At 48.6% G+C, this 23,642-nt stretch overlaps 1 protein-coding gene across 9 annotated transcripts in view; it reads left to right on the forward strand.

Moving 5' to 3' along the window:
* Window positions 1-23,642, forward strand: part of tmem94 (transmembrane protein 94) — a 224,276-nt gene that overhangs the window by 109,021 nt on the left and 91,613 nt on the right. For all 9 annotated transcript variants that reach the window (XM_072483032.1, XM_072483029.1, XM_072483031.1 and 6 more), the window contains 5 exons: window positions 1,609-1,782; window positions 5,367-5,570; window positions 6,353-6,668; window positions 13,126-13,299; window positions 21,292-21,394. In XM_072483032.1, coding sequence (XP_072339133.1) covers window positions 1,609-1,782; window positions 5,367-5,570; window positions 6,353-6,668; window positions 13,126-13,299; window positions 21,292-21,394 — 971 coding nt within the window. The remainder of the gene's footprint in view (window positions 1-1,608; window positions 1,783-5,366; window positions 5,571-6,352; window positions 6,669-13,125; window positions 13,300-21,291; window positions 21,395-23,642) is intronic.

Raw genomic sequence — 23,642 nt, forward strand, 5'->3', positions numbered from 1 at the left:
CCCACTCCCCAACTTTGATCTGGAGACACAGCACTGGCCGAGTTTTACCTGGAAACCATTCTGTCCCAAATGCAAAGAAGTCCAATTTGTAGTATTTGTTTTTCCATCACCAGTTAACACCAGTTGCAGCAGATATCTCTGCAGCCTGATGATAATCCATTGAGCTGTTGATCCTTCTTGTGCCTCTCTTAGGTTCTGTCCTTTCATGTGCCCCTGGGGCAAGCCATTCTTGGAAATCATTCAATACCCATGGGGCAGGAATCCGAACAAGAAACAACGATTTAAACACTCACCAGACTTGCAACACTTTTCAGTTGGGGTTTCATTTATTTTGCTCTTGAAATGATATTGCTAATTACCATTTAGTCAACACTAAATGGGGATTCCTGCAACCTATTTAACCTCAAATGTTGCTATGATGTCTGCTCGGGATAGTTCTCATCAAATTAAAACCTTCTTTTGCATTTTAGTGCTACTTAAGTTGTCAATTACTTTCCATTTTGTTGAACTGATCTCATCTTCACAAAAATTTGATCAGTTCCTTTCAGTCATTAATCTGCATGATAGGCTGCACGGTGGTGCAGTGGTTAGCATTGCTGCCACACGGTGCCGAGGTCCCAGGTTCGATCTCCACTCTGGGTCGCTGTGTGGTGTTTGTACATTCTCCCCGTGTTTGCGTGGTTTCACCGCACAACCCAAAGATGTGCAGGATAGGTGAATTGGCCACGTCAAATTGCCTCTTAATTGGAAAAAAAAAGAATTGGGTACTCTAAATTTATTTTAAAAAAATTAATCTGCATGATTGATCGGGGGTAATTATTTATTGCCGTGTTTTGCGTTTTTAAGAACAAAAATGTGTCTGTCAGAGAAATGGCTGATGACTCCATATCTTTTACTAACTCTAGCCCTCATGAGTCAAACAGGGATTGAAACGTTATTTTTAGTTGCTGCTCTTTGTGTGATATTTAAGTTCCCTAGGATCCTTTCATGTGCTCCTGGAGGGAGTGGGCAGGTAACACGTGCATTTTCTACATAATGGATTTTCATGTGTGTGGGAGTAAGTGACGTATAGTCTACTTGTAGCTGAAATCAAAAACTCAATGTTGTAAACCACAAGAGCATAGGAACACGATTGGCCATTTACCCCATGACCTAGTTCAATGGGATCATGGCTAACCTCTATCCCAGACCCAGATCCTCCCCATGCCTAGCAAAAATCCTTCCAACCTCAAATTTGAAACTACAAATTGAGCTAGCATCAACTGCTGTTTGTGGAAAAGAGTTCCACAGTTTGACCACCCTTTGTGGGAAGTTGTAAAGTGGTGTTTCCCAATTTTTCTTGCGACTGGCTTGGGCTCTGATTTTAAGGTTATACCCCACCAGTAGGAAAGCGTTTCTATCTAACTCTTTCAATTCCTTTCAAAAATTCTAAAAATTTCAAATAAGTCATCGTCGCCCACCCTGGCCTTCTCTCTTCAAAGGATGAAGCTCATGATGGAGACATCGATGTACCACTGCCTCAGGCTGCTTGGCATTGACTGTTAGCCAGTTTGTATCATTGCGCACATATTAACATGAATTAACTATCTTGTCATTCTGAATGTGTAGGTGCTTTGCTGTGTTGACAAGCAAGGAATACTGTCCTGGCCCAATCCCAGTCCAGAAACTGTTCTGTTCTTCAGTGGGCGTGTGGAGCCACCGAATGACAGCCTCGAGGACCTGAAAGATGACTTGTCCATGAGGTCCTTTTGTCTCCCAGAGATGGAAGAAGAAAAGGATGAGGTGAGGGTCCAGCTCCTGTTATTCGCTTGTTCTGATCTGCTGTAGACAGTGTGTCAGGGCTACCATTCAAACCATATTTTGTGTAGAATTATCTTTGTGCTATAAAGAATAGAACTTTGTAATCTACGGTCATGTGTAAGATATTCACTAATAAATCCAATAAGGAATTGAGCAGAAACTGCTTTAGTCAGAGAGGGGTTAAATGTGGAACTTATTGCCTCATGGGGCAGTTGAGCTGGACAACATCAATCCATGTAAAGGGAAGCTAGATAAATGAGAAGGAATATGCTGATAAAAGTTAGATGAAGTAGATGTGAGAAGGCTCGTGTGGGTCATAAACACTAGCCTGTACTGGTTTGAGCTCAATGGCCTATGGTGTAAATTGTAATAATTTTGGAACAAATAAGCATTCAGGGCAGGCATACAGGCTCGATATAGTGCAACAGCCAGAACATGACCCATCACTTGAACTGTTCAAATTGACCTTTTCCAATGAGGAACCATTGGTTGGGGGATGGGGACAACGGTTACTAGAATGATTTTATGCTCTAAAGTGCTTGAGATTCACTTAACCCATCATACGCTGTACTTCTGCTTAAAAAAAAAATCAAATGTGAGAAAAGCATGAATAAAAGCAGAGTAGGCCTCATGGCCGCTCATGCCTGCTCTTTTCGATCATGGCTGATCTGACTTTGGCCTCAGCTCTACATAGTAATAATCTTTATTCGTGTCACAAGTAGGCTTGCATTAACACTGCAATGAAGTTACTGCGAAAATCCTCAAGTCACCACACTCCGGCGTCTGTTTGGGTACACAATGTTCAATTCACCTAAAAAGCACGCCTTTTGGGTCTTGTGGGAGGAAACCGGAATACCCGGAGGAAACCCACAAACATGGGGAGAGTGTGCAGACTCCGCACAGACAGTGTCCCAAGCGGGAATTGAACCTGGGACCCTGGCGCTGTGAAGCAACAGTGCTAATCACTAAGCTACCGTTACTTTCCTGCCTGTACCCCATAAACCCTCGACTCCCCTATAGTTCCACAATCTGTTTATCTCAGTCACAAAGTCACAAATACATTCAATGACCCAACCTCCACAGCTGTCTTGAGGTAGAGAATCCCAAAGGTTCATGACTCCAGTGGATGACCTTTTTTCTGAAACTAATACTATTAGCTACATCTATTGGTTACCCTACATCACCCTGCTCATTTCTTCCCTTGAAAACCCCATATATTTGCCAAACACAATTTCCCTTTCATATACCAAGTTCACTTGCTTGGTTGCATTATGATTTTTCTGAATGCCTTCCTACTGCTGCTGGAATAGATTCCAACATTTTCCCAATCTAAGATTTCATGCTTCCTTTCTTCAATAGGGAAATTACATTTTTGGTTTTCCAATCTGGTGGGAGCTTTCCACAATCCAGGAAATTTTGGAAAATTACATCCACCATCTCTACAGCCATTTTTTTAAGACCCTAGGATGCAGTCCATCAGTCTGGTCAGCTTTTAGCCCCATTAATTTTCCTATTGCTTTTTGTTTTGGTTATTGCTTTAAACTCCCCTCTCGCTCTTGCCCCCCTGATTCTCTGCTATTATTGGCATGATTTTCTCTTCTACTGTGACGAATGATAAAATATTTATTCAAAATCTCTGCCATTTCCTTGTTCCTACTATTATTTCCCCCGTCTCGTCCTCTATGGGGCCAAGGTTTACTTTAGCTACACTCTTATACAGTATGAGCTCTTACTGCCTGTATTTGTATTTTTTGTGTTTATTCTCCATCTATTTTCTCCCTTTTTCTTGCAGTCATTGTCCACTGGTTTCTAAATGTTTCCCAATCTTCTGACCTACCACTAATCTTCAATTTCTTTTGCCTTTTCATTCAATTTGATACCATCTTTTTCTTTCTTAGTTGGCCATGGATGGTCCGTACACTGGTCTCGTATCTTATCCAGTTGGCCATTTGTCATATGTGATTGTTGGCAGGTCATTTCATCACATGGGACAATGAAACCCAAGCCAGATCCTGCTTTCATCTGATATCCACCCACACACTTTCCAAGCGGGCTTGTGACTATGCCTGATCATTTTTCTTGTCCCCATTTCAGTCTCTCTCCCCCCCCCCCACCACCACCACCACCACCACCACCACCACCACCACCACCACCACCACCACCAAAGTACACAACCACTCTGGCTGAGATCAATTAACTCCACATTGCAGATAAAAGTCTCTATGATTCAGTGGGATGGGCTCCAAATGTATTAAATGTGTTGTAGGGATGTGCAAATCTGTGCTCATTACTGCAGGGGAATATCTGTAGGTGTAATTTTCATGAAAAGTGTGCAGAATTTAAAAAATGCTGTGCCTTGCGCAATGAAGATTTGCATTCCATCACTCCCAGCATAAGCACCATGGTAAGAATGACTGAGCGGTTTTGATGGAGTAAGTAAGGAGAAACTGTTTCCACTGGCAAAATAGTCATTATCAGAGGGCATGGATTTAAGTTAGTAGGCAAAAGAAACAAGAGGAGATGAGAATTATTTTTGCACAGCAAGTTATGGTTTGGAATGTACTGCCTGAACAGGTGGTGGAAGCAGATTCAATTGTAACTTTTCAAGGGAATTGAATAAATTCTTGAAAAGGAAAAAAAAATTGTGGGGTTACCGGGAGAGAGCAGAGAGTGTGAGGCTAATTGGATTGCTCTAATAAAGAACTGACACACGTGCAATTGAATGCATAGCCTCCTGTGTTGTACCTTCTACGAGTATTATTTAAATGGAGAAACACTGCAGAAAGCTGCAACACAAAGGGACTTGGGGGCACTTGTGCAAGAAACACAGAAAGCTAGCACACAGGTGCAGCAGGTAATCAGGAACACTAATGGCATGTTGGCCCTTATTTCAAAGGGGTTGGAATATGAGTTGCTACAATTGTACAAGGTACTGGTGAGACCACATCTGGAGTACTGTGAACAGTTATGGTCCCCTTATTTAAGGAAAGATAAGATAAGGAGGCAGTTCAGAGAAGGTTCACTAGGATGATCCCCGGTATGGGGGAATTGTCTTGTGAGTAAAGGTTAAACAGGTTGGGCCTCTACTCATTGGAATTTTTTAAAAAAATAGGAGGTGATCTCATTAAAACATATAGGATTCTTAAGTGGCTTGATAGGGTCAATGCTGAGAGGATGTCTCCTCTCATGGGAGAGTCTAGGACCAGAGGGCATAGTCTCAAAATAAAGGAGTGTCAATTTAACATTGAGATGAGGAGGAATTTCTTCTCTCTGAGGGTTGAGAGTCTTTGGAACTCCTTCCCACAGAGAGCTGTGGGGGCACAGTCCTTTGTGTATATTTAAGGCTGAGATAGATAGATTTTGATCACCTTCCCAGGGGATCGAGAATTACGGGGAAGGGAATTGAGGATTACGGGGAAAGGACAAAAAAGTGAACGTGAGGAATATCTGATCAGCCATGATCCCATTGAATGGCGGAGCAGGCTCGAGGGGCCGATCGGCCTACTCCTGTTCCTATTTCGTATGGTCTTCTGATTTTATGATTTTTGTATTTGATTAATGCCTAGCCCAGGGAGGCTGATGCTCTGTTGCCCACCACTGGTCTGGAGTTTGTACACATCGCCAATGAAGTGGGACAGGACAAAGATGAGAAGACTGAAAGCACTCCACGGTCGCGGAAACGCAGCGAGAATCGACGGTGCAAGCACCTGTCAGGTTCTAATGTCAGCTTCAGCAAGGACACAGAAGGAGGGGAGGATGATATGACGCAGGTAACAACAGGATCAGCAACTGTTGTGTGTAAGTAATGGACCTCAGGCATATTGGCTTGGGGAAAGGGAGTTTGATAGTAAACAAGTGCTGGGTGTATTTTGAAGATTGGTGGGTGGGTGTGAGTGGAACCCAATGTTTATTGTGAGGGAGTGGCAAATCCATGTGTATGCCAGCGAATGGAAAGATTGGATATAGTGTGAGAGACAAGTCCTGTTAGATTGCCATGGGGGAACTGGAAGGCCTCAGACATATAATGTGAGGAAGGATCGATGAGCCAGGAAGAAGCAGAGCTCAGTGTACTGTGACGAGTTTAAAAAAATAAAAAAAATCTTTTTACAATAACTAATATTCATGGTGATCAGATTACAGTTCATTTAAAGTCTTACCCAATCACCATTTTTATCATTGTGAATTATAATGTACGAGTGAGAAAATGAATTATGATCAAACTGCCTTTCTTTCTTCCTTGGGTAAAGGAAGCTCAATCACGTTACTGGCTTATGGTGCATTGTTAGTATTTCTGGGTAATTGAGTATTTTAAGTTTTTTTGGTTAATTTTGAATATTGGGCAACATTTTTAAGTCCCTCCGGAAACTGCCCAGAGGCTTGTTTGTATTCTGTGGATTGCTTGTCCTTCAATTTGGCTTTATTTGTTCCCATTGAGCCCCCTCACAGTCAGTGTGAGGCATTACAATATTGTGTGGCCGAATTGTACAGCAAACCTTACCCCTAAAGCTCATGTCAAAGGGACCAACTTAATTTGACTCTGCCCTACTTTCAGGTGAGTGGTATTGGTGAAGACCTGGGCCTGGAAGCAGAAGATTTCATCTGCGATTACCACCTGGAAATGCTGAGCCTGTCGCAGGACCAGCAGAACCCAGCCAGTATTCAGTTTGATGACTCGAACTGGCCGTTTCACATCTCTTCACTGAAACCACTCGGTCTCAATATACTCCTCAACCTGTGCTACTCCACCGTCACTGAGCAGATGTGCCGCTTCTCCGACCACCTGTCGAATATCGCCCTGCAAGAAACATCAGGCTCTGCTGTGCCTATTCACGTTCCTTGGGGACTCTGTGAATTAGCCAGGCTGATAGGTATGTGGCTATTCTAGTATTTCTAAGATGGCTTGTAGTGCTAATTTGAAATGTTAATTTTAAGATGTCAGTCCGAGTCAGACTAAGGACGCAGTATGGATTTTCGGGTCTTAATTGCCTCAATCAATATCGGATTGTGTTTGGTAAGCTGCGCTGTTGGATGCTTTGAAGGGGCTATCTCTTGCATTCAATCAGAAGTGAAAGTTTTTTTTCATCCATGCAACTGGCTGAGATGATGATGCAACTGGAAGCTCCAGTTGAGTCCAACAGATTGGACTCGAATAGCCTCGGCTGCCAAATATTTGACAGATACTGCAGTAAGCAATTTATACACAAATTCCATTGGGAAGGTGAGCTAAAGTGTAGTTGACCCAGAAATGACCCTCTGTTAAACGGAAAGGACTGAATAGAACCTATTAGCATTACATGTCTACCTATTTGCACAGAAGGATAATCGGCAAAACCTTTGAAATCAAGTTGCATGTTTTAGAGCTGGGCAGTCAGTGTTCATTGATGTACTGAGCAATATAGTCACCTCCTCAAAAAATAACTTTGTTTAACATATAAACTAGAAAAAAAAAGTAAATTTTGCTGCTCTAGCTCCATCTTTATTTTTAAATTTAGAGTACCCAATAATTATTTTCCAATTAAGGGGCAATTTAGTGCAGCCAATCCACCTAACCTGCACATCTTTCGGTTGTGGGGGTGACAGTCACCCAGGCCCGGGATCGAATCCGGGTCCTCAGCGCTGTAGACAGCAGTGCTAACCACTGCATCACCATGCCGCCCAACTGTAGCTCCATCTTGCGGTCAACATGTCAATGCTATCGATGGCTTACAAGAGAAAGATCTTTTGCAGCCTTGGAACTTCCTACAATCATTACAACCATTGGAGGGATTCAGATTATGTCATAAGCTGTCATTTTCATGGTTAATTAAGGTATTGGAGAACCCCCACATCCAGTTAAAGTTTTTTTTTTTAATAAACAATTTTAATGAGGTATTTTTGGCATTACAAACAGCAACAGTATAAATACAATGTACAAAGAACAATAGACATAGTGCAATCACCGACTCCATCCCGCCAAGACCCGCCTAATTGACCCCCTATTCTACGCTACCCCCGCACCCACCCCCGCTGATGATTACTTTTCCGCGAAGAAGTCGATGAATGGTTGCCACCTCCGGGCGAACCCTAACAGTGACCCTCTCAAGGGTCACTTAATCTTCTCTAGGCCGAGAAAGCTCGCCATATCAGTTAGCCAGGTCTCCGACTTCGGGGGCTTTGAGTCCATCCAAGCTAGCAGTATCCGTCTCTAGGCTACCAGGCAAGCAAAGGCCAGAACATCTGCCACTTTCTCCTCCTGGATTCCCGGGTCTTCCGACACCCCGAAAATCACCACCTCTGGACTCATTGCCACCCTTGTTTTCAATACTCTGGACATGACGTCCGCAAACCCCTGCAAACATCCCCTAAGTTTTGGACACGCCCAGGACATGTGAACATAGTTCGCTGGTCCTCCCACACATTTTACACACCTGTCCTCCACCCCAAAGAATCTACTCATCCGGGCCACTGTCATGTGGGCCCGGTGGGCCACCTTGAATTGGGTCAAACTGAGCCTGGCGCAAGTTGCGGTCGCGTTGACTCTGCACAACGCGTCCGCCCATAAGCCATCCTCCACCTCACCATCAAGCTCCTCCTCCCACTTATGCTTCAGATCCTCGGTCTGCGTCTCCTCCGCCCCTATGAGTCTTTGTCGATGTCCGAGACGCTCACCTCTCCCACTCATCCCCTAGACACTACCTTATCCTGGATCCCCTTAGTGACAGGAGTGGGAAGGATGATACCTGCCTACGCAGAAAGTTCCGCAACTGGTAAATATCTAAACTCGTTCCCCCTTGCCAACCCAAACTTCTCCTCCAGCACCCTCAACCTAGGGAAGCTACCCTCTAAAAACAAGCCCCGCCCTTCACCATACTCTGAACCCCCCCATCCAAGCTCCCCGGGGCAAACCGGTGATTGTCACATATTGGGGACCAGACCGATGTTCCCACTGCTCCAGCGTACCTCCTCCACTGACCCCAGATCCTCAGGGCCGCCAGCACTACGGGGTTGGTGGAGTACCTCGCCGGCGGGAATGGCAGAGGTGCCGTTATCAACGCCCCGAGACTGGTGCCCCTACACGAAGCTGCCTCCATCCGCTCCCAAACAGACCCCGCCCCCACCACCCACTTCCTTATCATGGCTATGTTAGCCGCCCAGTAATAATTACTAAACTTCGGCAGCGCAAGCCCTCCCACCCCCCGATTCCGATCAAACATCACCACCTTCACTCGCGGGGACTTACCCGCCCACACAAAGCCCAGGATGATTTTATTAACCCTCTTAAAAAAGGACCGCGGGATGAAAATTGGGAGACACTGAAATACGAACAAAAATCTCAGTAGGACCATCATTTTGACCGTCTCACTCTCCCAGCTAACGACAGCAGGAGCGCATCCCATTTCCAAAACTCCCCCCTCATCTGTTCAACCAACCGGGGCAAGTTCAACTTGTGTAACCGGCCCCAGTTGCGCACCACTTGTATCCCTAAGTAACTGAAACTGTCCCCTACTAACCTAAACGGCAGCTCCCTCAGCCGACCCTCCTGTCCCCTCGCCTGGACTACAAACATCTGACTCTTTGTCATATTCAGTTTATACCCCGAAAACCGGCCAAATTCCCCCCAAATCGCTATAATTTTGCCCAACCCTGCCCCTGGATCCGATACGTATAAGAGCAGGTCGTCCGCATACAACGAGACTCTTATGTTCCACACACACACACACACCACCCCCCCCCCCCCCCCCCCCCCCCCCCCCCCGAAACCAGCCCCTTGAAGCTCTCAGAGCAATTGCCAGTGGCTCTGTAGCTAACGCAAACAACAGTGGGGAGAGGGGGCACCCCGTCTTATCCCCCGGTACAGTCTAAAATAGTCTGAGGTCGCCCTATTCGTCCTTACACTAGCATCCGTGGCCTGGTACAACAGCCTGACCCAGTCGATAAAGCCCTGACCCAGTCGATAAAGCCCTTACCCAACCCAAATCGTCCCAGCACCTCCCATAAATAGTCCCACTCCACCAGGTCAAATGCCTTTTCTGCATCCATTGCCACAACTACCTCAACCTCCCTACTCTCTGGGGACATCATGATCACATTGAGCAGCCTTCTTATATTGGCCACCAACTGCCGGCCCTTGACAAACCCGGTTTGGTCCTCCATAATCACACCCGGCACACAATCTTCAATCCTGGAGGCCAAAATTTTGGCTAGCAACTTGGCATCCACATTAAGCAGGGAGGTCGGCGTATATGACCCGCATAGCTCCGGGTTCTTGTCCCGCTTCAATATCAACGGAATGGTGGCCTGTGACATCGTCGGGGGCAGCACCCCTCTATCCCTTGCCTCATTGAAAACCTTGACCAGCAACGGCCCTAAAATCCCTGAGAACATTTTATAGAACTCCACCGGGTACCCGTCCGGCCCCGGGGCTTTACCAGACTGCATTGCCTTCAAGCTCTCGACTATTTCTTCGGCCCTAATTGGGGCCCCCAGCCCATCTACCAGCTCCCTACCCACCCTTGGGAAGGTCAGTCCATCCAAAAAGCGTCTCATCCCCTCCGGCCCCGAGGGGGGTTCCAAGCAATAGAGCCTACTGTAAAAGTCCCTGAACGCCCAGTTTAGCCCTGCCGACTCCCCTACCAAGTTCCCATCCCCATCAACCACCCTCTCTATTTTCCTGGCCTCCTCCCTCTTCCTAAGCTGCTGTGCAAGCATTCTGCTGGCCTTCTCCCCATGTTCGTAAAACACACCCCTCGCCTTTCTAAGCTGCTCCACTGCCTTACCTGTGGACAACACCCCGAACTCAGCCTGCAGCCTCCGACGTTCCCTTAAGAGCTCCACCCCCGGGGTCACCGCATACCTCTTGTCTGTCTGTAAGATCTCCTTAACCAGTCGGTCCGTTTCTGCCCTATCCGTCCTGTCCCTATGAGCCCGGATCAAAATCAGCTCCCCTCTCACCACTGCCTTCAGCGCCTCCAGACCACCGCTGCTGAGACTTCCCCCATGTCATTAACCTGCAGGTAATTCTGCATGCACTTCCTCAGCCTCTCGCACACTGACTCATCCGCCAACAACCCCACCTCTAACCTCCATTGCGACGCTGGAAGCTCTCCTCACTAGCCTGCAGTTCCACCCAATGTGGGGCATGATCCGAAATAGTGATGGCCGAATAACCCGTGTCCACCATCCACACCAGCAAATCCCTGCTCAAAATGAAAAAGTCTATCCGGGAATAAACTGTGAACATGCGAATAAAAAGAAAACTCCTTTCCCGTCGGCTGCCTAAACCACCATAGGTCGACCCCCCCCCACCATCTGCTCCACCATCTGCTCCATGAACCCTATCAGTTCCTTTGCCATTGCTGGCACCCTCCCCGTTTTTGTATACGACCGGTCCAGGCCGGGGTCTATGACTGTATTAAAATCCACTCTCATAACCAGCTTGTGCGAGTCCAGGTCAGGTATCTTCCCGAGCAACCTCTTTATAAATTCCACATCATCCCAATTTGGCACGTACACATTAACCAAGACTACCTTCCTCCCCTCCAACTTACCGCAAACCATGATATAATGGCCCCCCCCGTCCAAGACTATACTGCCCACCTCAAATTGCACCCGCTTGTTGATCAAAATCGCAACCCCTCTAGTCTGGTGTCCAGCTCCGAATGAGACCTGATTGACCCAACCCTTCCTTAGCCTGATTTGTTCCGCCACTTTCAGGTGTGTCTCCTGCAACATTACCACGTCTGCCTTCCGAGCCCTCAGATGCGCGAACACACGTGCCCCCTTGACCGGCCTGTTCAACCCTCTAACATTCCAGGTGATCAGCCTAGTTGGGGGGGCACCGTGCCCCCCCCCCCACCTCTGCTGATGAACCATCCCCTTTCCTGGGCCTGCCACCCTCATGCGCCGCGCCTCCATCAGCCTGCCTCCTGGCAGCCCCCACCACCGATCTCCACTCTGTCCCGAAACCTAAGTCCCCCCCCCTCGTCAGCAGAGTAACTCTCTCACCCCCCCCCCCCCCCCCCCCCCCCCCCCCCCCCCCCGCAACAGCACTTTGTAACCTAACCCCTGCCATAGATTAATCATATGCACACACCCCCACTTTGCGTCCATAAACTAGCTCACCCAGCTAGCCTGGTGGCTGTCGCCTCAGGGGCCAAGAAGTCTCCCCACCTATTGTCCCCTCACCCCCGCCCATCGAAACCACTTCCCTCATCAAACCGACCCCAAACAATCGCCCAATTAACACACAAAGCCCCCCCCCCATTGTGTAAATCAAAGTAATACAAAGTAAAAAGCCCCACCAGCCATCCCCACCAAAACACCGAAAACCTGCAGAAACCCGAATAACTTACTTCCCCCTTCTTCAACCAAACTCAAATACAGAAGAGAAACGATAATAGAAACATATAAACATCACTCAAAAAGTTGCAACTTAAAACAAAAAGTTCTCAGTTCAGCACCAGCCCTTTCCTCTTGGCAAAGTCCATCGCGTCTTCGGGCGACTCAAAATAATGGTGCTGGTCCTCGTGCGTAACCCAAAGACGCGCCGGGCATAACAGTCCAAATTTCACCCGCTTCTTGGAACAGGATTGCCTTAACTTTGTTAAAGCCTGTCCTCCTCCTGGCCACCAGTCCGGTCATGGCCGCCACCGGAAGTCAAACTTCTTTATTGTTCAGGTTTTTATTCATTCACCGGTTGCAGTGCTATACTTATTATTCATACCTAATTGCCCTGGAGAAAATGCCTTGAAAATAAATGAGTGGTTTCCTTGGGCCATTTAAATGGCAGTTCAGAGTCAACCACATTGCTGTGGGTCTGGATTCACATACAAGCCAAACTGAGTAAGGATGAAGATTTCCTTTCCTAAAGGGCATCAGTGAACTGGATGGCTTTTTACAATAAATTGATGGTTTCATTGTCACCATTACTGACACTAGTATTTTATTCCAGATCGATTTAATTAACTTAAATTTTCCAGCTGCCTTGGAGGAATTTAAACTTGTATCCCTGAATCCTTTGTCAAAGCCTCTCGGTTACTAGTTTCAGTAACAACGTTTGCCTAATTCCTAATTTTCCTGTGTCGAAGTTATCTAGCATGGACGTGTTTGCTGTAATCATTGTTGTATTTTGGTTTAAACCAAAAGACACTGAAGGAGTCGCATGATTTTTTAAAAATACATAAGAAATGAGTAACTAAAGGGAAGGGCCACAGTCCTGATGGTGCAAGGTCTTGGCTGAAATGAAAATACTAAAACATGAGGTAAGGGAAAGAATTTTATTGTTCTGAAGAAAAGCACGTGGCAAAAAAATGTTGCTATTTAGAACTGGTACTTTCTATTTTATAGGCTTCACTCCTGGCGCCAAAGAACTCTTCAAGCAAGAAAATCATCTGACCATGTACCAACTTCCGACAGCAGAGATGGTCAAAGAACCAGTGCCACAGCGACTGTTGTATGTGACGAAGAGGCGACCGCCACTCAGTCACATGATCAGCCTTTTTGTGAGAGATACATTGACCGGTGGGTATTATTGTGGGTGTATTGCAATCTTGAAAGCAAGAAAGAACTTAGATTCATATGTTTTACAACATCCCAAAGTGCATTACATGCAATGAAGTATTTGTGAAGTGCAGTCCCTGTTGCAATATAGGATCCACAGCAGCCAATTTGCGCACACCCTTCAATAGCAGTGTAATAATGGCCATATAATCTGTTTTGGTGATGTGGGCTGAAGGCTAAATATTGACCAAAGAACACTGGGGAGAACTCCTTGCTCTTTCTCCACATAATGCAATGGAATTTTTATGTCTTCATTGTTTTAACGTCTTATCTGAAACATGGTATATCTGACCGTGCAGCACTCCTCTGTATTACACTGCAGTGCTGGCTTGAATCCATGACCTGCCGGCTGAGCGGCGAGTGCTGCCGGCTGAGCGGCGAGTGCTGCCGGCTGAGCGGCGAGTGCTGCCGGCTGAGCGGCGAGTGCTGCCGGCTGAGCGGCGAGTGCTGCCGGCTGAGCGGCGAGTGCTGCCGGCTGAGCGGCGAGTGCTGCCGGCTGAGCGGCGAGTGCTGCCGGCTGAGCGGCGAGTGCTGCCGGCTGAGCGGCGAGTGCTGCCGGCTGAGCGGCGAGTGCTGCCGGCTGAGCGGCGAGTGCTGCCGGCTGAGCGGCGAGTGCTGCCGGCTGAGCGGCGAGTGCTGCCGGCTGAGCGGCGAGTGCTGCCGGCTGAGCGGCGAGTGCTGCCGGCTGAGCGGCGGTTAACTTTTCAGTGAAAGGTCATGTTAAGTATCATTTAGCATCAGATTCTTCAAGGGTTGCCTGAAATTGTCCAACTTGGACCTGGTGGTCCATATGTATTTGCTTGCTTCAGTTTGTTCGGTAACATCTTTTATTATTAAGTCTTGGATCTTGCGGACTTCCGGGTGCGGCTATGCAGAGCTAGGTCGCATATTCGGTCGCTCCCGCTTGGAATGGACTTTTGGGCTCTTTTACACGGCCCCCGCGGCATTTGTTTGACATTTCCCGATGTGGAAAGAAGACTGCAGCATTCCCCTGACAGTGTCCCCCAGGAATGTTATGTCTTTTGGCTACCAGACCCGGCAGAAACAGTAAAAGATTTGGCTTTGGCTGCAGGTTTAGACAAAAGCCTCTTCCAGCATGCAGGCGGGGGAAGGGCAAGCTTAAAGCTGCAATCTGACTTGACTCTATCAAAGGTGAATTCTAGCAGCAGAGGGCACAACTGTGAAAAGATCTACCAAGGCCATTGAATAAGCAGGGACGAGGCTTCCAGTGGCGGCCATGGAGGAGTAGGTCGCGCATTCGGCAGCTCCCGTCTGGAACTGACTCTCAGACCTTTTTCAGGAGTTTCCATAGACTTTTTAAACCGACCAGAAGTGTAACGGCCAAAGGAGCGGCACTGGACAACGGGAGAAGCGAGGGAAAGAAAACAAAATGGCGGCGGCCAGGGACAAAGGGGAGCTGCAGGAGTTCATCAAGCGTTGCTTCGAGGAGCAGCGCGAGGAGATGTTGGCGCCTCTGCTTTCGGCAATTGAAGGACTTGGGATCACCCAGAAGGTCCACGAAGCTAAGATCCAGGAGCTACAGAAAAGAGTAAGTCAGAACGAGGACGAGCTCGTGGGCCCGGCGGTGAGAGTGGAGCAGAACGAGGCGCTACACAAGAGGTGGATGGGAAGACTCAAAGTCCTGGAGAACAGGTCGAGGAGAAAGAATCTGCGAATCCTGGATCTCCCTGAGGGAGTGGAGGGGGCTGATGCCGGGGCATACGCGAGCACGATGCTCGAGGCGATGATGGGCACGGAGGCCGCTGGAGTTGGACGGGGCACATCGGGTGCTGGCGAAGAAGCCCCAGGCAAATGAGCCGCCAAGGGCGATGGTGGTGAGGTTCCACCGGTTCACGGACAGAGAGTGGGTCCTGAGATGGGTCAAGAAGGAGCGGAGCAGTAAGTGGGACAATCCAGAGTTCCGAATATACCCGGACTGGAGCATGGAGGTTGCAAAGCGAAGAGCGGGTTTCAACCGGGCCAAAGCGCCGTTGTACCGGAAAGAAGTGAAATTCGGAATGCTGCAGCCAGCGCGACTGTGGGTCACATACAAGGGCCAACACTATTACTTCGAAACGCCTGAAGAGGCGTGGACCTTTGTTCAAGCCGACAAGTTGGACTCTGAGGGTTTGTGAGGGTAGGGGGGGGGATGTGTGATGGTTGTTGTATATAGGGGGTCAATCACGTGCAGGAAATGATACATGGGCTGGGGGGGAGAGACAAGGCCGCGACAGGAGCTGCGTCAGAGGGGGCGGAGCGGGCTTTGGAAAGCACGGGGTGTTTTCCCGCGCACGGGAAGGGGAACAAAGTAATGCATATGGATTGGGAGACTCCCACGCGGGGAGGTCAATGGGACAGCGGGGGAAGCCGGGGTCAGCAGGCGTCAGCTGACTTACGGGAGTGACATGGGGGGAGCAAAAAAGCTAGAGGGGTCTAGCGGGGGGGAAGTGTGTGGGGGGGGGGGGGAGGGGGGGAAAAAGGGTTGCTGCTGCACTGGCCAAAAGGGAATGGGACACAGAAGAGGTGGTCGGGACGGGGATCCCCCCTCTGGGGGACTGGAGGGTGAGGGAGGCGTGGACATGGGACTGGCCCAGAAAAGGAGATGGCTAGTCGGCGGGGGGGGGGGGGGGGGGGGGAGGAGCCCCTCCAATCCAATCCGGCTGATTACGTGGAATGTGAGGGGCCTGAATGGGCCGGTGAAGAGGGCTCGAGTGTTCGCGCACTTAAAGGGACTGAAGGCGGACGTGGCCATGCTCCAAGAGACACACCTGAAGGTGGCGGACCAGGTCAGGCTAAGAAAGGGATGGGTAGGACAGGTATTCCACTCGGGACTGGACGCGAAGAATAGAGGGGTGGCAATATTGGTGGGAAAGCGGGTGTCATTTGAGGCCAAGACTATTGTAGCGGACAATGGAGGGCGATATGTAATGGTGAGCGGTAGGCTGCAAGGGATGTAGGTGGTGTTGGTAAACGTATACGCCCCGAACTGGGATGATGCAGGATTCATGAAGCGCATGTTGGGGCACATTCTGGCCCTGGAGATAGGAGGCCTGATAATGATCCAGCACTAGACCTCTCCAAATCAAGAACTGGAAAGAGGCCGGCGGCGGCCAAGGTACTTAGGGGGTTTATGGATCAGATGGGGGGAGTGGACCCATGGCGGTTTGCAAGGCCGCAGGCCAGGGAATTTTCTTTCTTCTCCCATGTACACAAAGCCTACTCCCGGATAGATTTCTTTGTTCTGGGTAGAGCGCTCATCTGGAGGGTGGAGGGGACGGAGTATTCGGTTATAGCCGTTTTGGACCATGCCCCACACTGGGTGGAACTGGAGCTGGGAGAGGAGAGGGACCAACGCCCGTTGTGGCGGCTGGATGTGGGACTGCTGGCGGACGAGGTGGTGTGTGGGAAGGTGAGGAGGTGTATCGAAAGGTACTTGGAGGCCAACGACAACGGGGAGGTGCGGGTGGGGGTGGTATGGGAGGCGATGAAGGCGGTGATCAGGGGAGAGCTAATTTCCATTAGGGCTCATAGGGAGAAGACAGAGGGTATGGAAAGGGAGAGGTTAGTGGGGGAGATTTTGAGAGTGGACAGGAGATACGCAGAGGCCCCGGAGGAAAGATTACTTGGTGAAAGACGACGGCTTCAGACAGAGTTTGACCTGTTGACCAAAGGGAAGACGGAGGCACAGTGGAGGAAAGCGCAGGGGGCGAACTACGTATATGGGGAAAAGGCTAGTCGGATGCTGGCACACCAGCTCCGTAAGAGGATGGCAGCGAGGGAAATAGGGGGAGTCAAAGATGGAAGGGGAGCCACGGTTCGGAGTGCGACGAAAATAAACGAGGTATTCAAGGCCTTTTATGAAGAGCTGTACAGATCCCAGCCCCCAGCGGGGGAAGAGGGGATGCGACGATTCCTAGATCAGCTGAGATTCCCGAGGGTGGAGGAGCAAGAGGTGGCTGGTTTGGGGGCACCAATTGTGTTGGAGGAGCTGAGCAAGGGTTTGGGGAGCATGCAGGCGGGAAGGCCCCGGGACCGGACAGATTCCCGGTGGAGTTCTACAGGAAGCACACAGACCTGTTGGCCCCGCTACTGGTGAGGACCTTTAATGAGGCAAGAGAGGAGGGGACCCTGCCCCCGACAATGTCGGAAGCGACAATTTCTTTGATCCTAAAGCGGGACAAGGACCCACTGCAATGTGGATCGTACAGGCCGATCTCGCTCCTCAATGTGGATGCACAGTTGCTGGCAAAAGTGCTGGCCACGAGGATCGAGGACTGTGTCCCGGGGGTAATCCACGAGGACCAGACGGGATTTGTAAAGGGCAGGCAACTAAACACCAATGTGCGGCGGCTATTAACGTGATAATGATGCCATCGGAGGAGGGAGAGGCGGAGATAGTGGCAGCTATGGACGCGGAGAAGGCCTTTGACCGAGTAGAGTGGGAGTACCTCTGGGAGGTGCTGCGCAGGTTTGGGTTCGGGGTAGGGTTTATCAATTGGGTTAAGCTCCTTTACAGAGCCCCGATGGCGAGTGTAGTGATGAACCGGCGGAGGTCGGAGTACTTTCGACTGTACCGAGGGACGAGGCAGGGGTGCCCCATCCCCCCTGTTGTTCGCATTGGCAATCGAACCATTGGCCATGTCATTGAGGGAGTCTAATAAATGGAAGGGGGTGGTCCGAGGGGGAGAAGAGCATCGGGTGTCGCTATATGCGGATGACCTGTTGCTGTACGTGGCGGATCCAATGGAGGGGATGGTGGAGGTCATGCAGACTCTAAGGGAGTTTTGGGAGTTTTCGGGCTATAAGCTCAATGTAGGGAAGAGTGAGCTCTTTGTATTACAGGCGGGGGACCAAGAAAGAGGGATAGGGGACCTATCGCTGAGGAGGGCGGAGGGGAGCTTTCAGTATCTGGGGATCCAGATAGCCAGGAGTTGGGGGACCCTACATAAACTGAATCTGACGAGGTTGGTGGAGCAAATGGAGGAGGATTTCAAAAATTGGGACATGTTACCGCTCTCGCTGGCGGGTAGAGCGCAGTCGGTCAAAATGGTGGTCCTTCCGAGGTTTCTGTTTGTGTTTCAGTGCCTTCCCATCGTGATCAGTAAGGCCTTTTTTAAGTGAGTAGGCAGGAGTATTATGGGGTTTGTGTGGGCGAATAAGACCCCGAGAGTAAGGAGAGGCTTCCTGGAACGCAGAAGGGACCGAGGAGGGTTGGCGCTGCCAAACCTGGGGAGCTGCTACTGGGCAGCAAATGTGGCGATGATCCGCAAGTGGGTTATGGAGGGAGAGGGGGTGGCATGGAAGAGGATGGAGATGGCGTCCTGCAAAGGAACGAGCCTGGGGGCGTTGGTGACGGCACCGCTGCCGCTCTCGCCGACAAAGTATACCACGAGCCCAGTGGTGGCCGCAACGCTAAGGATCTGGGGCCAGTGGAGACGGCATCGGGGTGCAATGGGAGCATCGGTGTGGTCCCCAATCAGGGGTAACCACCGGTTTGTCCCGGGGAAGATGGACGGGGGGTTCCAGAGCTGGCATCGGGCGGGGATTGGAAGAATGGGGGACCTGTTCATCGACGGGACGTTTGCGAGCCTAGGGGCTCTGGAGGAGAAGTTCGAGTTACCCCCGGGAAATGCCTTTAGATATATGCAGGTGAGGGCTTTTGTGAGGCGACAGGTGAGGGAATTCCCGTTGCTCCCGGCACAAGAAGTTCAAGATGGGGTGATCTCGGGTGTATGGGTCGGGGAGGGCAAGGTGTCGGAAATACACCAGGAGCTGAAAGAAGAGGGGGAAGCGCTGGTAGAAGAGTTGAAGGGTTAATGGGAGGAGGAACTGGGGGAGGAGATCGAGGAAGGTCTGTGGGCTGATGCCCTAGGTAGAGTTAATTCCTCCTCCTCGTGTGCCAGGCTCAGCCTGATACAATTTAAGGTGGTCCACAGAGTGCACTTGACGGGGGCGAGGTTGAGTAGGTTCTTTGGGGTAGAGGACAGATGTGGAAGGTGTTTTGGTCATGCCCGGCACTGGAGGGGTTCTGGAGAGGAGTGGCGGGAGCAATATCTCAGGTGGTGAAAGTCCGGGTCAAGCCAGGCTGGGGGCTAGCAATATTTGGAGTAGTGGGCGAATCGGGAGTGCAGGAGGCGAAAGAGGCCAGCATTCTGGCCTTTGCATCCCTAGTAGCCCGGCGAAGGATCTTGCTAATGTGGAAGCAGGCGAAGCCCCCCAGCCTGGAGGCCTGGATAAATGATATGGCTGGGTTCATAAAGTTGGAGAGGATTAAGTTCGCCTTGAGAGGATCTGCGCAGGATTTTTACAGGCGGTGGCAACCGTTCCTAGACTATCTCGCGGAGCGTTAGAGGAAGGTCGGTCAGCAGCAGCAGCAACCTTTGGGGGGGGTGGGGGTTGGGGGGAGGAGCAAGAGATAACATGAAGGGTTGGGGAAACTGGCACGTACGGGTGAGGGCCAGTGTACAAAGCTGTGTTAATATATCATTTTGCCATGTATATATCTTGCTCTGCGTGATTTCTCGTTTTTACTTTGTTACGGGGGGGCGGGGGGGTTATTGTTTGTAAGGGAGAAAAATTGTGTTAAAAAACTTTAATAAATATATATATATTTTTTTTAAAGTCTTGGATCTTGCTAAGTTGGAAAAGGAATGTACAACTGCAATATCCATTTCACAAATCAAATGAAGTGAACTTTGTGTGTGACTAAACTCAAACCATCCTCAGCTCTCAAAATTAAAATGCAGAATGACTAAGTGTGTGATAAGAAAATTGATGCCTCAACCTGATGCCAAAAACTTTTGAAGAACTAAGACAGTAACTGCTGCATGGCCTTTCTCTCATGAGATTGATTCCCTTTTCTATATTGTGGTCTTTCCCCAACTTCCCTTGATCATCGTACAAGGATTGGCTGAAAAGATATGGATGAGTTATGTCTTAAAAATACTGCGATTGTTTTCATGAACTTGAAACAATCTCACACTTAAGGCACACAAACATCCATTACACAGAGAACCAGTGAGTCACTGGACCAAATCTTCCCACTTCCATTGTATGTTTCTTGAGACTAATTCAACACAATGGTTAGAAGCAAAACCAGTGTGCTTGTAGATTCAAGTGGTTGGGACCTATTTTGTTTTCTCTGCCCTCTGGCTTTTAAGACATTCTGTAATCCAGTTGATGGTGAGGTGCAGGGATGGTGACAAATGAAGTACAAACCTAAGAGCAAGTGTCAACTGGTTTGTTGGACTTTTCATTTGGCTGATTACACAGTGATTTTTTTTAATATAAAAATTTAGAGTACCCAATTCATTTTTCAAATTAAGGGGCAATTTAGTGTGGCCAATCTTTGGGCTGTGAGGGTGAATTTAGTGTGGCCACAACTTTGGGTTGTGAGGGCGAAACCCACTCAAACACTGGGGAGAATGTGCAAACTCCACACGGACAATGACCCAGGGCCAGGATTTAACCTGGGACCTCGGCACGGGGAGGCAGCAGTGCTAATCACTGCGCCACCGTGCTGTCCCAAAGCATGGTGATTTAAGGAGACTGGCTATGTCCTGTTGACTTTCATGGGAAATATGTAGTATCTGTTGTAATTCAGCATTGTAAATCATTAATTATGATCTGGTACCTGAATGTTGAAAGCAAAATTACTTCTTAAAACGTTTTAAGAAATCGTCTGGATACCAGTGTCAGAATGTGACAAATTTTCAGGCTATCAACTTAACTTAGATATATCAGACTTGGGTTTTGATTGAATTGGGGTGACCACATTATCAGAAGGCGTTGTGGATACTGGAACTTAGAATAACCTTCTCAATCTAATGTGATACCCAATGCCTCTGACATGCTTGCCCCGCCAAAACCACGTTTCTCTTTTATATCAAAGAGCAAAAAATTGAAGATTTGCATGTGTTCTGCCAATTCTTTCCATGTTCTGTTCATTCACAGATAGTGTCCAGATGCTGTCTCATGGCACAGCTGATCTCATCCTGGAGGCCTGCACAGACTTCTGGGATGGTACAGATATTTATCCACTCTCTGGCTCTGACAGGTTTGTTCTTTCCAGTTATTCAGTGTGAAAAAGCAATCTGTGTCTGTTCGATACCGATAAACCTTTGTGTCTTATCCGTGTAAACTATTGACCGCATAAGAATGATGGGAACAGGAAAATGTCCAATAAGCCCATCCCTTTGAGTTTGACTTCGAGCAACCTTATTGCCATCTATGGAGACATCCCTCGATCCATAAACTTTTGTTTCTTGTATCCGCTGTCGGGTTTGCACCTGATCATTTAGACCATATGTTGCTGTCTGAGCTCCCTATAGTATCTCAAATTTCTAACATGCATGAAATAGCTTGTGCTATGAAGAGTAAACTTGCCAGTCAAACTCCGCCCATTATACATGTCTACTATGTGGCAAGATTTCAGGCTTTGAACATCGAGCAGGTTCTGACTGTCAGTGTTTAGTTAGCCTTTGCAGTGAACCAATGCCTTCCTGCAAGGAACCATTAATGATGTGAAATGCTGACAAATTTGCGCACAATGGCATCCCATCCTTCTTGATTAATAAGGGGATCAGGGGTTATGGGGAGATTGGGGATGAGAAAAATATCAACCATGATTGAATGGCGGAGCAGACTCGATCGGACGAGTGGCCTAATTCTGCTCCTATGTCTTATGGTCCTATTCCCTCTTCAAGAACTCGTATCTCGGGATAGGATCTCTGCAATACTTTGAGGAAGCAGAAAGCTGACACCATCTATGATTAACCTTTCCAAACTTTTAACAACTATTTGCTGATTCTGTGCCATTTCCTGCATCCTCTCTTTATCTCTGCTCATCTGCACTCAAAAGGTCCCAATAATGGTTTTCCTCCCACAGCTACATTTCTTTGCTGCTGGTTATTGTCTAGCTTTCCATTTAGAAGGTGAGATGCCAATGTGAAAGGCGTCTTGAGTGATTTGGAAATTTTCTCCCTTGAGTGCATACATTCCGTGATGGTACGAGCTGGTGGTCCGTTGATCCTTTAAATGTCTCTAAGCATAGCAGCATCCCTCGTGGCAGGCATTGCATGTGGTCTGGTTTTGAGTCCTGGTGTATTGAGGTTTCACAGAATTTGTCCATGAGTTTCCCTGATATTGATGTATGTTAATGAGGTTACAGGTAAGGTGAGTGTAGATTCTGTCAGGGAATGCAGCAGCAGAGTCTTGACTTTCCTTGTGAGATCATTAAATCTTGTTCCACATTTTCTCTTCACTTTGGGTCTATAATAAACACCTAGCAATGTGGCTGATACTTTTTATTGCAGTTCGAACCACAAAGCTTCATTAATGCCCCCTCCAAGATATCACCTATCCTTACTTATTGACTCCTTAACTATAAATGCAATGCCTCCTCCTTTTATGCCCTCCTCTGAAGCGCCTGAAGATTCTCTAATGTTGAGCTGCCAGAACTGCCCCTCCCTCAATCACGTCTCCGTGATGGCTTCTATTTCACAATTCTGTGTGTCAATCCTCATTCTTAACTCATCCGTTTTACCTGTAATACTCCTGGCATTAATGTATAGGCCATCCAGCCTTGCCTTACTCCCTGGAAACTTACTGTATTCCCTCTGACTTGATTGCTTTTCTGTACTGTGCTGTATCCCTATTCTGCTAACAGTCTGTGTCCCCACCCCCTGCTGAATTACTTGACACTCCCGGGTTACCTGTGCCCAACAGCTGAACCTCGCTAGCCCTGGTGCCAGCCAACAACATTCCAGATACTTCTGGAACCCCATTCTGTTGTTTCCTCCCTCACCCTTGAGGTTGCTGTTCCTTGTGATGGTCTTGTGTTTCTACCTTCTTAAAATCTGGCTAAGGGCCGTGCCAGCACTTCCTTTTCCACTCTGCTGGCATCAGTAAAGTATCAGCAGTGTTACTCCCCAACCAGCCCTTCATAAGTAAATAGGAACCAGAAGGAAAAGCAGGAAGGTTAGTCGGAGGCCGGGTTAGCTCAGTTGGCTAGACAGCTGTTTTGTGATGCAGAGCACGGCCAGCAGGCAGGTTCAATCCCGTACCTCAAAGGGGAAAGCAGCCTATGGTCATCTGGGATATGGCAAATTTACTTTTAGTGGCAGAGTCATGTTGGGAGTCGTGTTCACCTGCCAAACAGAGGAAACCGCATGTCCCGTGTTATATAAAAAGACAAAACTAAATAAATCATATATCCAAGTAATTCATTGTGTGAAACTCGTTGGCAAGTTTCTGGAAAGAAAGAAATTGCCGTTATGGAATGAATTTCACATCCTCTGGGCACT

This window comes from Scyliorhinus torazame, chromosome 18, assembly GCF_047496885.1.
Source record: "Scyliorhinus torazame isolate Kashiwa2021f chromosome 18, sScyTor2.1, whole genome shotgun sequence".
NCBI classification, from domain to species: domain Eukaryota; kingdom Metazoa; phylum Chordata; class Chondrichthyes; order Carcharhiniformes; family Scyliorhinidae; genus Scyliorhinus; species Scyliorhinus torazame.